Raw genomic sequence first — 16,933 nt, forward strand, 5'->3', positions numbered from 1 at the left:
GTTAGCATTTTTTTTATTTCTCTATTTTTGTATCTAATCTATTTTCGTAACTATGATTTGTAACTCGGTACGTTGCATTAAGATGGCATGCCGGCACCATTGTACACTTTTCACTATACTCCTGTACTTTAATAAAATCCCAATTCTAATTCTAAATTCTAAACTGTTAAACCTTTAGCTGGTCAATGATTTCTATTGGATAAAACTGTAGTTTGTCAGTTTTTTGACCCTTTGGCAAATGGAGACGGCTCAGTTCAGAGGAACGACATTGTGAATCCCTTTACATAACCTCACTACAGCAAGGTCATGTCATGGCCATGGCTAATACTCCAGCTGAACCCGCTGCTCAAGATACTTCAAGCCCCCACCACTAACAAGAAGCTGAAAGTCTGTGCAATTACAAGTTCCAAAATACAAAGGAATCTGTTGTGTATACTTTAAGATTTTATTATGCACATCTACCCCAAACGTGTAGATATTCACTGTTAATAAATTGCTCTGATGCAAGAAAGGTCATGCGGTGCAGTGGTAGTGACCCTGCCTCTAGTACAGAAGGTCCATAGAACGTAGAACCTAGAACGTAGAACCTAGAACATTACAGCACAGCACAGGCCCTTCGGCCCTCGATATTGCGCCGACCTGTGAAACGCATCTGAAGTCCAACTAACCTATACTATTCCATTATCATCCATATGTTTATCCAATGACCATTCAAATGCCCTTAAAATTGATGAGTCTACGACTGTTGCAGGCAGTCTCTGAAGAAACTACCTCTGACATCTGTCCTATAACTATCACTCCACAATTTAAAGCTATGTCCCCTCGTGCTAGCCATCACCATCCCAGGAAAAAGGCTCTCACTGTTCACCCTATCTAATCCTCTGATCATCTTGTATGCCTCTATTAAGTCACCTCTCAAAGTTCTTCTCTCTAACAAAAACAGCCTCTGGTCCCTCAGCCTTTCTTCGTAAGACCTTCCCTCCAGACCAGGCAATATTTTGGTAAATCTCCTCTGCACCCTTTCCAATGCTTCCACAAACTTCCTATAATGCGGTGACCAGAACTGTATACCGTACTCCAAGTACAGCCACACCAGAGTTTTATACAGCTGCAGCATGACCTCATGGCTCTGAAACTCAATCTCAATATAAGCTAACACACTGTATGCCTTCTTAACAACCCTATCAACCTGGGTGACAACTTTCAGGGATCTATGTACATGGACACCGAGATCTCTCTGCTCATCCACACTACCAAGAATCTTACCATTAGCCCAGTACTCTTTGTTCCTGTTGGTCCTTCCAAAGTGAATCACCTCACACTTTTCACATTAAATGCCATTTGCCACCTCTTAGCCCAGCTCTGCAGCTGATTTATGTCCCTTAGTAACCTGCAACACCCTTCAGCACTATCTACAACTCTACCAACCTTAGTGTCATCCACAAATTTATTAACCCATTGTTCTACGCCCTCATCCAGATCATTTATAAAAATGACAAACAGCAGTGGTCCCAAAACAGATTCTTCTGGTACACCATTAGTAACTGAACTCCAGGATGAACATTTCCCATCAACCACACCCTCTGACTTCTTTCAGCTAGCCAATTTTGATCCAAACCACTACATCACCCTCAATCCCATGCCTCCATATTTTCTGCAATAACCTACTGTGGGGAACCTTTTTATCAAACACTTTACTGAAATCCATATACATCGCATCAGCCACTTTATCCTCATCCACCTATGTGGTCACCTTCTCAAAGAACACAGCAATGTTTGTGAGGCATGACCTACCCTTCACAAAACCGTGTTGACTATCCCTAATCAAATTATTCCTTTCTAGATGAATATAAATCCGATCTCTTATAATCCTTTTTAACACTTTACCCACAACCGAAGTAAGGCTCACTGGTCTACAATTACCAGGGTTGTCTCTACTTCCCTTCGTGAACAAGGGGACAACATTTGCTATCCTCCAGTCTTCTGGTACTATTCCTGTAGACAATGACAACATAAAGATCAAAGCCAAATCTCCCCCCTAGCTGACCAGAGAACTCTAGGCCCAGGGGACTTATTATTTTTCACACTTTCCAGGATTGCTAACACCTCCTCCTTGTGAACCTCAATCCCATCTAGTCTAATTGCGTGTATTTCAGTATTCTCCTCAACAACAATGTCTTTTTACAATGTGAATACTGACGAAAAATATTCATTTCGTGCCTCTCCTACTCCTTGGACTCCTCGCACAACTTCCCACTACTGTCCTTGACTGGCCCTAATCTTACTCTAGTCATTCTTTTATTTCTGACAGACCTATGGAAAGCTTTAAGGTTTTCCTTGATCCTATCTACCAAAGACTTCTCATGTCCCCTCTTGGCTCACCTTAGCTCTCTCTTTAGGTCTTCCCTGGCTAACATGTAACTCTCAAGCGCCCTAACTGAGCCTTCACATCTCATCTTTACATAGGCCTCCTTCTTCCTCTTGACAAGAGATTCAACTTCTTTAGTAAACCACAACTCCTTCGCTCGACCACTTCCTCCCTGCCTGACAAGGACAATACTTATCAAGGATTTTTATCTCTGTAATCTTCCCCAGCCCTACATCCACATATCAAGGATCCACAATGAGATTTTCCTAAACTTTAGAGAATAATGGTCTAGTCTCCTCAAAATTTTTTCATAGAGCAATCTTGTTATGATTATGATTAGATTAGATTCCCTATGTGGAAACAGGCCCTTTGGCTCAACCAGTCCATACCGACCCTCCGAAGAGTAACCCACCCAGACCCAGTTCCCTCTGACTAATGCACCTAACACTTTGGGCAATTTAGCACAGCCAGTTCACCTGACCTGCACATCTTTGGACTGTGGGAGCAAACTGGAGCACCCTGAGGAAACCCGCGCAGACACGGAGAATGTGCAAACTTTATGTCGGCAATCAGTCTGCTGAACATCTGCTGCAGTCCCTCAATGGCATGCCTGTCTATTCATTGGTAAGGGGACCAGAAATGTATAGGTGCAGTCTCACCACTTTTCTATATAAGTGAAACAAGACTTCTTTACTCACTAAAGAGGTACGGCATAGAGAAAGTCACTCAGCCCATTGCGTCTGCACCAACCCTCAAAATCAGCGCCATGACTTGATGCCATTTTCCTGCCGTTTCCCAAACCTGTGCTTTTGAAAGAAGGATTTTACAAAGATGGCTGAACAATTACCCAGCAAGCACAGGATCTATTGTAAACTCTGTTTTCTGTGGCTATGGGTTCCTGCAATCTGTAGACGATCACAAGCTGAGGAGTTGCTTACAAGTGAAGGTGACTGGTTCCCAGCTAACTGAGCAGGTTGGAACTGGGCAAATTGCAGAGACACAGACAGAGAGTGAAAAAGACACGCAAGAGTGTGCAGTTGCTCTCTCCAGCAGAAGGTATCTGTTCTCTGCTCAAAATAAAAAGCCAGCTTGAATTTGAAGAAAACCAGTTATCCTTCCTGCACTTTCTGTACCATTTGAATTGATAAATTGGAGACATTTTTAGAGTGAATGTGTTGCTCTGTACTTCTTACAAACCAGTGGAAGTTGCAGAGAGACAGAAAGAGAAGGAGAACTGAACACCAAGGATCTGGCTAGCTGCAGATTGATCATCTCAGCATCGGGATCAGGAAGATCACAGAACGGACTTTCCAGATTTTTTTTCTACCAATAATTTATTTTCCCTATTTGTTAGAGTGAGTGAGTGAGTGAGTGAGTGAGTGTGAGTGAGTGTGTGTCTAAATATAAGTAAGGGGGTGGGGAGCAGTTTATAAGGGGATTAAAGCTGTTGTCAGTAATGTTATGTGCCAATGGTTTATATCTGGTTCCAGGTAGTTCTGCTATAACATGATGGTTGCGTTCTTGTGCAACCCTGCATTATAGAAAAATCGCTTAAAGTGTTGGCGATGTAATTGCGTTACAGCCAACACACATTTTAAATGTTCCTGCTTTCGAAACATTGTCCCCAATTTGTCAATCATGAATCAGTGAATTTGCATCAATGAAACGTGTACTATAGCTGAACGACCTGTACTCGTAGCTATAGTCTATTTACTTAGTACAAAAACTTGGTCTGAAAGTCAGCTAAGTTGGGCCACTGTGTGTACCTTAAAGAACAATGTTAAGGTCTAGGAAGAGCAGGCCTCAGTTTATGACAAGGTTAGAGTGATGCTGGAGAAGCACAGCAGGTCAGGCAGCATCCAAGGAGCAGGAAAATCAACGGTTCAGGCCAGAGCCTTAGGGCTTTTGTCCGAAACGTCAATTTTCCTGCTCCTCGGATGCTGCCTGACCTGCTGTGCTTTTCCAGCACCACTCTAATCTTGACTGTAAACTCCAGCATTCTGCAGTACCCACTTCTGCCTACTTGATTTAAAACACTCTACCCCATTGGACCATGATAAAGTTCCAGAGGTTAACCTGGATCCTGACCCTCTTCCCAGCCACACACTGTTTACCTGCAGGTTCCGCACACTCATCTTGTTGTAGATGAGCTCTTCATCTCGCCGGTTTTCCTGGGGGACAGTGATGTTGGCAAGGGCAGCCTCAAAGTCCAGCACCTGCTGCATCTGTGCCCGCGTGGAGATCTCCTCACCACCCAGGAGCACTCCCAGCTCCACCATGTAAGTCAAGTAGGCCGTGAGAATCTGGGTGAAAGGCAGGAACACAGCGAGGTTAACAGCACAATTACAAGATCACACCGTCAAATACAATGCAAATCTAAGGTTGATCAAACTGGTTAATTTCAGCTTTGTTTTCAAAAGCTGTTGAGTTTTATTTTTTAAATTCTGGGGTAACTGGTCTGTATTAGAGTTTTAGGTAATCATAAACAAGGCTTGAAGATTTAACACAGAATTTCCTGGCATGACATTGCTATGGTGATCACAGCTTCCTTGTAACAATCTATAAAGCATTGATAGCTGGGTTCCCAGTGAGCAGTTTCTTCAAGAGTCACTTTTATACCCTGTGAACTTTGTGTCCTGGTTTTCAGCATGTGACCTGTTTGACCTCTCACGTTGGTGGCCCTGACAACATGATGCTTCTGACAAGGAGTTATTGTTGCTGGAGTCTTGTTTTGACTTGTTCTGTCATGAGATTTGGTTGTTGTTGGCAAGACCAACATTTATTGCCCACTTCTAATGCCCTTAACTGAGTGGCTTGCTCAGCCATTTCAGAGGGCATTGCTGAGTCTCTGGAATCCCATGTAGGCTAGAGTGGGTAAGGTTGGCAAATAACCTTGTCTATAGGACATTAGGTGTGTTTTTACAACAACCTGTTTCCACGCTGGGATTGGAACCATTCTGCCAAGGTCACCAGTCCAGTGACATTACCGCTGTCACTATAGCCAGTGTCCCTTCAACTTCTGTACCTTGCAGCACTTTCAGAGATGCATGTCATCTCTGACCAGGTGGGCTGGGGGCCTCAGAGTCTCTTAGCACTGCGGGCAATGCTCCCTCAGAAGGCCCAAGCAGTGACCCCCAAATCTGCATCTAATGGGAGTACAGCGACAAAGTGGTAATGTCACTGAAGTACAAATCCAGAGAGGCAGCCTAATGATCCGGGGAAATGGCACCCAGGGGAATTTAAATTTAATGAGTAATGCTGGAATATTAAGCTAGTCTCAGTGATGGTGACCACGAAACTATCAAGAATTGTCCGAAGAGCCACCTGATTCACTAATGCCCTTCAAGGATGGAAATCTGCTACCCTCACCTTGTTTGCTCCAAATGTGACTCCAGAGGCAAAAAGGCAAAATGTCATTCCTGATGAAGGGCTTATGCTTGAAACGTCGACTCTCCTGCTCCTCGGATGCTGCCTGACCTGCTGTGCTTTTCCAGTACCACACTTTGTGACTTTGATCCCCACCATCTGCAGTCCTCACTTTCTCCTAAATGTGACTCCAACCCACAGCAATCTGCTTCTCTCTAACTGCCCTCTGAAGTAGTCCAGCAAAGCTACTCAATTTTCACTGCAGTGGAAGATGGGCAACAAATGGGGGCCTTGTTCACATCTCATGATGCGATTAAAGAAAAACTACTGAGTCTCAGGGGATCTCCTGCTCAAACACTCTCAAATGTTTGCCCTGATATCAAGCTGGGTTAATGATCATGGTCCCAGCCATAAGGAGATAGTAAAGCCTTTCTGAGGGCAGCACAATGACTCAGTGGTTAGCACAGCTGTCTCACAGCACCAGGGAACCAGGTTCAATTCCAGCCTTGTCTGTGTGGAGTTTGCACATTCTCCCAGTGTCTGCATGGGTTTCCCCCCACAGTCAAAAGATGAGCAGGGTAGGTGGATTAGCCATGGGAAATGCAGGGATACAGTGATTGGGTGGGATACTCTTTGGAATGTTGGTTTGGATTCGATGGGATGAATGGCCTGCTTCTGCACTGTGGGAATTCTAGGATTTAGTAGCAGAACTGATCTTTGACCGCCCTTAGATAAAAACCATCAGCTCTCATGACACCAGATTTTAGATTCATCTTTAATTTTTGGAGATATTTAGTTAACAAAATGGGAAGGTAACTACAATACTGCATATAATTATAAATAACGTCAACATAATCCTTGAAGAAAATGGAAATATTTGCCATTTTACTGCCAAGTTATTTTGTACTCAACACTTACTTGTGCCTCCTGCCATGCCAACCAGCTGTTGGCATTAATTGGCACCATGCACCTTGCTGAGAATTTAAAACTATTTGACAATTTTAACAAACTACAAATTCAAACAAATTTGAATTAGCATGCTTAAAAACTTTTTTAACAAGTAACCAGGGTGTACTGGATTGAAGTAACTGTCAACTTGATTGTAAAGGAGTTGCTGACTGCGGAAGTAAATGGACCGAGTACATTGCAATGTTTATTTCTGAAGTGGCATCGTTTCTCATTCTAACTGCAGCTTGTCTTTAAAGTTCCTGTGAGTTGATGAGAAGGATTACTGCCAAGCCAAAACAAGCCAGACGCGTCCTGTCACATACGGACAGCCTAACTATATACCCGTACCTCCTTTGTCCATCTCATCCTCATCTCAACACCATCTCATCCATGAGCAATGCCACAGGACGTCAGCTAGCCACTTTTTCTAAAATACAATGCGCACTATAGTGTTGCGGTCCAAATGAAAACGAGGCTGCTGCAACTGCAATGTTTAAGAGGCATCCGGATGGGTACATAACGGGAAGGGTTTAGAGGGATATGAGGAGAAAGTGAGGACTGCAGATGCTGGAGACCAGAGTTGAAAAATGTGGTGCTGGAAAAACACAGCAGGCCAGGCAGCATCCGAGGAGCAGGAGAATCGACGTTTCGGGCATAAGCCCTTCTTCAGGAATGAGGCTGGTGTGCCAAGCGGGCTGAGATAAAGGGTAGTGGAGGAGGGACTTTGGGGGAGGGGCGCTGGGAATACGATAGGTGGAAGGAGGTGAGGGTGAGGGTGATAGGCTGGAGAGGGGGTAGGGGTGGAGAAGTCGGGAAGAAGATTGCAGGTCAAGAGGGTGGTGCTGAATCCGGGGTTGGGACTGAGATAAGGTGGGGGGAGGGGAAATGAGGAAGCTGGAGAAATCTGCATTCATCCTGTGTGGTTGGAGGGTTCCTAGGTGGAAGATGAGGCGCTCTTCCTCCAGGTGTCATATGGTCAGGGTCTGGCGATGGAGGAGGCCAAGGACCTACATGTCCTTGGTGGAGTGGGAGGGGGAGTTAAAGTGTTCAACCGCGGGGCGGTTGGGTTGGTTGGTGCGGGTGTCCCAGAGGTGTTCCATGAAACGTTCCGCAAGTAGGCAGCCTATCTCCCCAATGTAGAGGAGACCACATCGGGTGCAGCAGATACAGTAAATGATGTGTGTGGAGGTGCAGGTGAATTTGCGATGGATATGGAAGGATCCTTTGGGGCCTTGGAGGGAAGTGAGGGGGGAGGTGTGGGCGCAAGTTTTGCATTTCTTGGCGGTTGCAGGGGAAGGTGCCGGGAGTGGACGTTGGGTTGGTGGGGGGTGTGGACCTGACGAGGGAGTCGCGGAGGGAGTGGTCTCTCCGGAACGCTGATAGGGGTGGGGAGGGAAATATATCCCTGGTGGTGGGGTCTGTTTGGAGGTGGCGGAAATGACGGAGGATGCTACGATGTATCCGGAGGTTGGTGTGGTGGAAGGTGAGGACCAATGGGGTTCTGTCCTGGTGGCAATTTGAGGGGCGGGGTTCAAGGACGGAGGTGCAGGAAGTGGAAGAGACGCGGTGGAGAGCATCGTCGACCATGTCGGAGGGGAAATTGGGGTCTTTGAAGGAGGCGGCCATCTGGGTTGTACGGATTTGGAACTGGTCCCCCTGGGAGCAGATGCGGCGGAGACGAAGGAATTGGGAATATGGGATGGCGTTTTTACAGGGGGCAGGGTGGGAGGAGGTGTAACCTAGGTAGCTGTGGGAGTCAGTCGGTTTGTAGTAAATGTCTGTGTTGAGTTGGTCGCCCGAGATAGAAATGGAGAGGTCTAGGAAGGGTAGGGAGGAGTCTGAAACGGTCCAGGTAAATTTGAGGTCGGGATGGAAGGTGGATGAACTGTTCAACCTCGTCGTGGGAGCACGAGGTAGCGCCAATACAATCATCGATGTAGCGGAGGAAAAGGTGGGGGGTAGTGCCAGTGTAGCTGCGGAAGATGGACTGTTCCACATATCCGAACAGGCAGGCACAGCTGGGGCCCATGTGGGTGTCTATGGCTACTCCTTTGGTTTAAAGGAAGTGGGAGGATTGGAAGGAGAAGTTGTTAAGAGTGAGGAACAGTTCAGTCAGTTGAAGGAGGGTGTCAGTGGAAGGGTACTGGTTGGGTCGGCGGGAGAGAAAGAAGCAGAGGGCTTTGAGGCCTTCGTGATGGGGGATGGAGGTGTATAGGGACTGGATGTCCATCGTGAAGATAAGGCGTTGGGGGCCGGGGAAGCGAACATCATGTAGGAGGTGGAGGGCGTGGGTGGTGTCCTGAACGTAGGTGGGGAGTTCATGGACTAAGGGGCACAGGACAGTGTCGAGGTATGCAGAGATGAGTTCGGTGGGGCAGGAGCTCTGCCTTCATTGCCTTTTGGTATCACTGACAGGGGGTCTCCCAGCGTCCAACTCTGATTTTTGGCTCCTACTCAAGTTGAACAACCTGTCAAACCTTATTATTTATTGGTGGGATAACAAATTTAAACAAATTTAATTCCAGCGTTAGCAATTGTTATTATTGAGTAGTAGGGTCTGGCAGTTATTTCTGAGACCAAATGGAACTAGGGAAGTAGTGTTGTCTGTTATGTGAGGGATAATTGGGTAAGACAAAAACAGAGATTGCTGGAGAAGCTCCGCAGGTCTGGCGGCATATGTGGCGAGAAAGCAGAGTTAATGATTTGAGTCCAGTGACTCTTCATTCATCATCGGGCCCAAAACATTGACTCAGTTTTCTCTCCACACATGTTGCCAGACTTGCTGAGTTTTTCCAGCAGTTTCTGTTTTTGTTTCTGACTTCCAGCATCTGCAGTGCTTTGTTTATAATATAGTAGGGTGAGAACTTGAATGGGTGTATGAACTGGGGAAATAGGTAATCAGTGTGTTGGAGTTGGAATAAAACTCCAACTCATTTAGTTTGTCTGGATTCTGCTGTTTAACAGCCATTATAGTTCACAATAACCTTCAAAAACTGCACAGCACAAGTTTAGATTAAATGAAGCTTTGAAATGAAAATAGCTCATTACTTATAAATAGATATTATATCCTGTTAATCTAAACACTGTGGAATGGACACTAACAGACCAGGACAATATTCTAACAGTTTGGCACAATGGCTCAGTTGGGGTGGCACAGTGGCTCGCACTGCTGCCACACAGCGCCAGGGACCTGGGCTGTCTGCGTGGAGTTTGTACATTCTCCCAGTGTCTGTGTGGGTTTCCTCCCACAATTCAAAGCTTTGTAGGTCAGGGGTAATAAGTTAGGGGTACGGGTCTGAGTGAGTTACCCTTTGGAGGGTTGGTGTGGACCTGTTGGGCTGAATGGCCTGTTTCCACACTGTTGGGATTCTATGATAAACCACTTGTCGGAAGGTGTGAGCTACTTGCATGGTGACCACCAGTATTACTTTATCTGGTTTAAGTCACTAGCCGGCTGAAATCACTCTCACAAAGAAAGCTCAAATTCAAAGAACAGTCCGGACTGCAGAAGGCTGCATGGCGCTATATACTCACACCCTCCCTCCTTCATCAACCCCGCTCCACATTTTCAAAGTGGGACCTTCTCCATTGAAGTAATAACCAAATATTTTGGATTTGTGGAACTGGCCGACAGAGAACTCCAGTGGTGAGCTGAAGAGCTGTTTCACTTCTTTCTGACTGTATTTTGCTGTCAGTCTTTGTATGAAGAAGCTGGCGGTAGGACAGAGAAGTGAGTTGGGAGAAGTGGCCAAGATTCCTGACCTCAGGCCCCAGTCCATACACACATACTGGAGTCACAGCCAGTGCCTTTTCACTTTCAAATCTTTTTTTTGGGGCTCCTTACACACTTGATGGAGGGAAGTGAGAGGGAGGGAAATGTGAAGTTGTTTAATCGTGTACTAACCACCAGCATTGAATACCTTTTAAAAGGTGCTTCTCCTCAAAGATTCCCAGCTGCTGCTCCGAACCAACAAAGGCCAATGAGGGTGGTAATGAGGCAGGGCAGAAGGATTTGCAAGGAATTGAAGATTTTGGAAATCTGAAGCTATTTCCAAATCCTGAGCGTGTCTAGACGCACTGAATTGTTGGGGAGTATCAATGCAATCACCGATAGCGCCCAAATGTCAGCCTTTCCAAGTGGCGTGGCAAAGGACACGCGTGCCTGGCCACCAGGCCCATGATGGAGCACTTAACAAGGAGAACTGTGAAGGGGACCGGAGAGGGGAGACACTATGCAACACTTTCCACGAATTTTGTCACAAGATACACATGCCAATAAATAAGTCAAGGTGCAGTGAGTAGCACGGTATCCTCTGAGCCTGTAGGTTGTGGGTACACCTTAGATTCTTGAGTACAAGAGCTAGAGTGACAGCGCTAAGTGGGTGCTGCATTGTTGGAAATGCTAACTTTTAAACAAGGCAAAGCTCTGCCTGCCACCTTACCCTAGATGTACAAGATCTCTCGCCATGATTTTGAATGGAATAGGAGCTCCCTATGTGCTTTGGTGAAGGTCTTAAGTCACGTTCAGACAAATGCCACACAATGACCACCTCCAATAAGAGAGAATCTAAGGACCTTCCGATGACAACAAGACTATTGCCACATCTTTCATCATCCATAGTCTGGGATTCATCACGAAGCAGCTCAGAAACCCAGAGCTCAACTGACAGGGGTTCACCTCCTGAGTCTTCAAAGCCTGTCCACTATCTACAAGGCACAAGTCAGGAGTGTGATGGAATACTCTCTGCAGCTCCAACAGCAAACAAGAAGCTCAACACCATCCAGGTGCTCAACCAGTGCGCTCGACAGGCATCCAAACCCCCCAACATTCACAATCACTCCCTGCACCACAGGCGCAAGCTACTGAAAACCACACACCACTCTGACATATCACAGTTCCCTCACTCTCGCTGGGTTAAAGTCCTGGCACTCCCCTCCTCGCTAATGACACTGTGTGCCCCGACACCAAAGGGACTGCTGCGGTTCAAGGTGGGATAGGTGGGAATGTGGAATTCAAACCACAACAGATCAGCCATGAACTTCCCGAATGGCGGCGTGTGGGGCTGAGTGGCCTCTCTCTGCTAGTGATAGTGTAGAACTATCCTTTTCCTGCTAAAAGCGATGTACGTATTTTACAATGGGTTCAGAATCAGAGGAGAAGCTACAGAGACATCTGGGTAAATGGGTCCCTACTGTGTTTTTTGGAGCACTGGGTGGTCTCTCCTCTGATTCTACCTTCAGGCTGAGAAAATTATAATTTAACGATGAGAAACTCTACTTTGACTGATTATTTTGTCACTCAGTATGCTGGCAATTTCTTTTCCCTTAACGAATGAATCTTAGTGCACAGACCGTAGTCCCACATCAATCCCAAATGCAGCTGCTATTAACTGTACAGAGAAGTGAAATGAGCTACTTTGCACAATGTCAAACAGTACGGTGAGCTTAGGAAAACAAAGGTAGTGACAGCCGGAAATAGCAACAGGTTAACAGAGCCAAATACATGAATGTGCTGGTTACTGTGTGGTTATGGATTCTGATCTATGTCACTCTCCGGTTGCATGCATTATCCCCTTATTATACAAAGATGCCTTGCATATTGGGTGACTCAGTGGCTAGCACTGCTGCCTCACAGCACCAGAGACCTGGGTTTGATTCCAGCTTTGGCAGACTGTCTGTGTGGAGTTTGCAGGTTCTCCCTGTGTCTGCGTAAGTTTCCTCTCAGGATCCAAAGATGTGCAGGCTGGGTGAATTGGCCATGCTAAATTGCCCATAGTGTTCAGGGATGTGTAGGTGAGGTACATTAGTCAGGGGTAAATGTAGAGTAATAGGGTAGGGTAATGGGTTTTCCTGAGCTACTCTTCAGAGGGTCAGTGTGGACTTGCTGGGCTGAAGGGCCTTTTTCCACACTGTGGGGAATCTATGATTCCAGCATTTATTACTTTCTTGGCTCAGACTCCCTTTCCAAAGGTTTGATTCTCAAAGCCTCTTCATGTAAAATCCTTATTGTCTGAGGATCACTCATTATGGCTAAATATTTCTGAGGAAGGGTCACCGGACCCAAAACGTTAACTCTGATTTCTCTCCACAGATGCTGCCAGACCTGCTGAGCGTCTCCAGCAATTTCTGTTTTCATTTCTTATTTCCAGCACCTGCAGTTTTCTAGGGTTTATGGCTCAGTGATGCAATGTTACCACAACAGAGCAATGGAAGAAACAGCAGAGGTTCAGTCCACAGACATGGGGACTGTTAATTTTATTAAGCAACTCACTGTGAGTATCTGAGCCAACCAGCTTTACTGACCAGTTTGCTCAGAAGTCTTCACATCTGTGATGGGGCACGTACATATTATATATACACACGCTTGCCTTCCCTGATCTAATGCAAACAGAACAGGTGGCTGAACATCTAACCTTCACTAGGTTTTGTCTGTGATTGGCTGTCTTCTAGGTCTCTTTAATCTTCAATGCAGTCAATCCAATCTATACCAGTGCCAACTCTGTAAATGTGCCCAAACAACTAGACTAAAAAAGGTCTAGTTAAGGTCGCAGTGGGGACATTTGTCAGTCAAACAGAAACTGTGAGCATGTTTTTACTGAGGGGCTGTAGAATCCTTGGCTCTCACCTCCTCACTATGTGACAGCATGCCTTTTCTTCTACTTGTTGATGGGATGTGGGCATCACTGACTGAGCTGGCATTTATTACCCATCTCTGGTTGCCCTTGAGAAGGTGGTGATGAGCTGCCTTATTGAACCGCAGCAGTCTGTGTCTATGAAGCCAGTGTTCCTTGATATCCCTCAAAAGGAAAGATTTCCTTGGGGGGGTTTGCAACATCACAGCTACTTCCCGCCTCAGGCAACTGACTGTGTGGAGTTTGCACGTTCTCCCCGTGTCTGCGTGGGTTTCCTCCGGGTGCTCCGGTTTCCACCCACAGTCCAAAGGATGTGCAGGTCAGGTGAATTGGCCATGCTAAATTGCCCGTAGTGTTAGGTAAGGGGTACATGTAGGGGTATGTGTGGGTTGCGCTTCGGCGGGGCAGTGTGGACTTGTTGGGCCGAAGGGCCTGTTTCCACACTGTAATCTAATCTAATCTAATCTAATCTATTTTGACCACAACGGGCTTGACCCTGGTCCTCAGAAACATTTCTGCCCCTCGGTGCTTTGACAGTCAGTGGGAAAATGTATCAGGTGCTGCACTAAACTATCTGTGGAGGGCCTAGAGGGTGAATACCCCTACCAATGCTAAATTAGCTCCTCTCCCCTGGATTGGTATGTTACAATTGGCTTTACCATTCCTGGGTCATGGCAGCAGACAGTGAGGGCTAAATATTCATGGGGTAGAAAATACTCTGATGCCAAAGATTGGTGAGTGAAGAATCGTTGTACAGCCTCGCCATCAAACCACCACCAAAACCCCCCTGGCACAGGCCCGAGGAGTCACTTACAAATGCTTTCAGGATGTCAACCTCTTGGAGTGCACCTACCTTGTCATTGGCTGTTGCATTGAGATAATAATCTCTCGAGGGTAACCCAAGGCCTGATTGGTCCACCTGTGGGGCAGGAAAACACCAAGTGAAGGTCAGAGAACTAAAACGTAACTGAGCTCAGGTTCCGGAAAGTTCCAGCTTTTTAATTACCTCCTCATCAAGGCTATGCCTCTCCTGAAAGCAGCAAGCTTCTCACTGAATATGGCCTCAGACATGGATCCTTTCAGAGGGCAATTAAGGGTCAACCATATTGCTGTGGACCTGGAGTCACATGTGGGCCCAGACCAGGTAAAGACAGCTGATTACCTCCCCAGAGGACATTACTGAGCCAGATTGGTTTTTAACAGCAATTGATGGTGTTCACAAGGTTATTTTTAATTCCATATTTTACTGAATTCTAGTTTCACCATCTGTAATGATAGGATTTGAACCCTTTGTTCCCAGACCATTAACTTATGGTCTCCGGGTTACGGGTCCAGTGACGTTACCAGGGAACCACCTCCTCCCCTCGAGTCAACGATACAGTTCAGTGAGCACTGGCTAAACTGCGGTTGCAATGGCTCACACATTTGGTAAACCCTTTGCTGTGCGTCTCCAATGGACTCAGCATTGTGCTGCTGCAACCCACTGTTCTGGACACAAGCCCAGCCTGTGGCTCACAGTCTCTCTCCACTCCCCAACGTTAACTCAGCTAGCTCCTCCCCATTTACTGTGCTAGACCCCTGAGCCTCCTGCCCCTATCAGCCAGGGCTCTGGCTGTCTAACCAGCCACCTGCCTGGATGACGTTACTGTTGGAGTTTTTCGAGTCTGTGCTCAGGTAGATGGTGAAGAATGGGGAGGTCCGGTAATGAGCTGTTACAGACTGAAGCACTTCCTGAAAGTTGTCCTTATCCCATGGTCTTGTGATATTCCAGCCTCCGAGCTGCAAAAGGAATTCAAAGAGATTATCATACCGCACGGAAACAGACCCTTTGACCCAGCTCATCCATGCCGACCAGGTTTCTTAAACTGAACTAGGTCCATTTTCCTGCATTTAGCCCATGTTCCTCTTAACCTTTCCTCTCCATATATCTGTCCAAATGCCTTTTAAATGTCGAAATTATACCTACATCTACCATTTCCTTCAGCAGCTCATTCCACACACGAGCCACTCTCTGTGTGAAAATGTTTCCCCCTCTGTTCCCTTTTAAGTCTTTCCCCTCTCTCCTTAGACCTGTGCCCTCTAGTTTTGGACACCCCCTTTCTGGGAAAAAGACCGTGGCTATTTAGCCTATCCATGTCCCTCATAATTTTATAAACCTCTATCGGGTCACCCCTCAGCCTCTTATGCTCCAGGGGGAAAAGGTCCCAGTCTATCTAGCCTCTCCTTATAACTCAGACTCTCCAGGCCTGGCAACATCCTGGTAAACCTGTCCAGTTTAATAACATCCTTCCTGTAGGAGGGTGACTCGAATTGTACGCAGCGTAAAGTTATTGTGGAGGGAGCAACTGCAAAGTCACAGCTTTGTTTATCTGCAATCATGCCTCTTTTTGCATTCCAAAATCATATGGCACAGGAGGAGGCTATTTGGTCCATCTAGCCCATACCAGCACTGTGCAAGGATTTCAATTCATCCCACTCCCCTCCTCTTTCTCTGATACGCCTGTAAAATTCTGCTTCTCAAGTTTACATCCATTTCCTTTTTAAAATGCTGTTGAATCTCTACTCAGGCACCTCCTTCCAGATCTATATGGCATACGTCTGCTGCAAATAAAAATGTCTCCTCAGCTCCAATTTTTTTTTTCTTCCCAATTATCCCAAACCTGCATCCTCTACTCATTGTCCCTTCTGTGGAGGGAAATAGCTACCTTCTGAAAAGGGAGGAGCTTAGAGGCAACTACATTTTTTGAGCTTGGTGTCACATGTAATTAAAGATCAGTTAAAGGTGCCAGCTTAAATTCCTTAAAGGACATTAGGGACCAGCTTGGTTTGTCCTGACAACGGATGACTGTTTCACGGTCACTATCACTGAGACTACCTTCATACTCCCGCAAATTCCACGACAGCATTATCCTGGGGTCTTCAACAAGTTGCCCGGTGACATAAACAATCCACCATTGTCTCTCCGCCACCCTCTAACTGCTGGCAAGGTGTCAGTTGCATTCGGTTCCAGTGGTTATAAAATCAGGGCCTAAGTTAGTCAGACTTCCTGCCTGGGGCTGGAAAATGGGTTGTGATGCCCACTGTAGCTAATCAAGGAGTGTGAGCGCGCAAGACAGGAATAGCTGCTGGGTCAAGGATTGATGGCCATCACTGCACGGTGAACATGGGACCTTTTTCTTGTAGGGACTGGTTCTGGTTGGGGGTGGATGGGACTCCGATGTTATTACACTTATATAGCCTAGTCGCTAGAGTGTACTGGGGACAGAGTGTTGATGGGGGAAGGGATTGTTAGCATGTGGTGCATTGTCAGATTCAAATAGGCTGACGAGGTCAGCTACAAGTATTGAGATTCTAAAGATGGCCTCTTCTTGGCTGTGACAATAAAAAGGGGGGAGTTCCTTTAGCAGAGAGGGAGATGGAAAGGATAAACACAGAGCACATCAGGTGTTGATACATGGTTATTTCACAAGGAAGCACCACTATAATCAAGGCATACACCAGTGACACACTTTAACTGGTTTATCGTGGTTTTTAAAATACATGATCTGACATGAACTGTGTCTGCCAGCATCTTCTATATAATCAGAGTAAAATACAATCTCTCAATGCCGACTCTGTG

General features: G+C 46.2%; 1 protein-coding gene across 3 annotated transcripts in view; it reads right to left on the reverse strand.

Moving 5' to 3' along the window:
- LOC122540197 (endothelin-converting enzyme 1-like) overlaps nt 1-16,933 on the reverse strand; it is a 334,937-nt gene that overhangs the window by 58,213 nt on the left and 259,791 nt on the right. For all 3 annotated transcript variants that reach the window (XM_043675566.2, XM_043675567.2, XM_043675564.2), the window contains 3 exons: nt 14,947-15,093; nt 14,168-14,233; nt 4,483-4,671 (listed from right to left, as the gene is read on the reverse strand). In XM_043675566.2, the coding sequence (XP_043531501.2) occupies nt 4,483-4,671; nt 14,168-14,233; nt 14,947-15,093 (402 nt within the window). The remainder of the gene's footprint in view (nt 1-4,482; nt 4,672-14,167; nt 14,234-14,946; nt 15,094-16,933) is intronic.

This window comes from Chiloscyllium plagiosum, unplaced genomic scaffold (genome assembly GCF_037043375.1).
Source record: "Chiloscyllium plagiosum isolate Xiang-an unplaced genomic scaffold, Cpla_swu_hap1 HiC_scaffold_37, whole genome shotgun sequence".
Taxonomy (NCBI): domain Eukaryota; kingdom Metazoa; phylum Chordata; class Chondrichthyes; order Orectolobiformes; family Hemiscylliidae; genus Chiloscyllium; species Chiloscyllium plagiosum.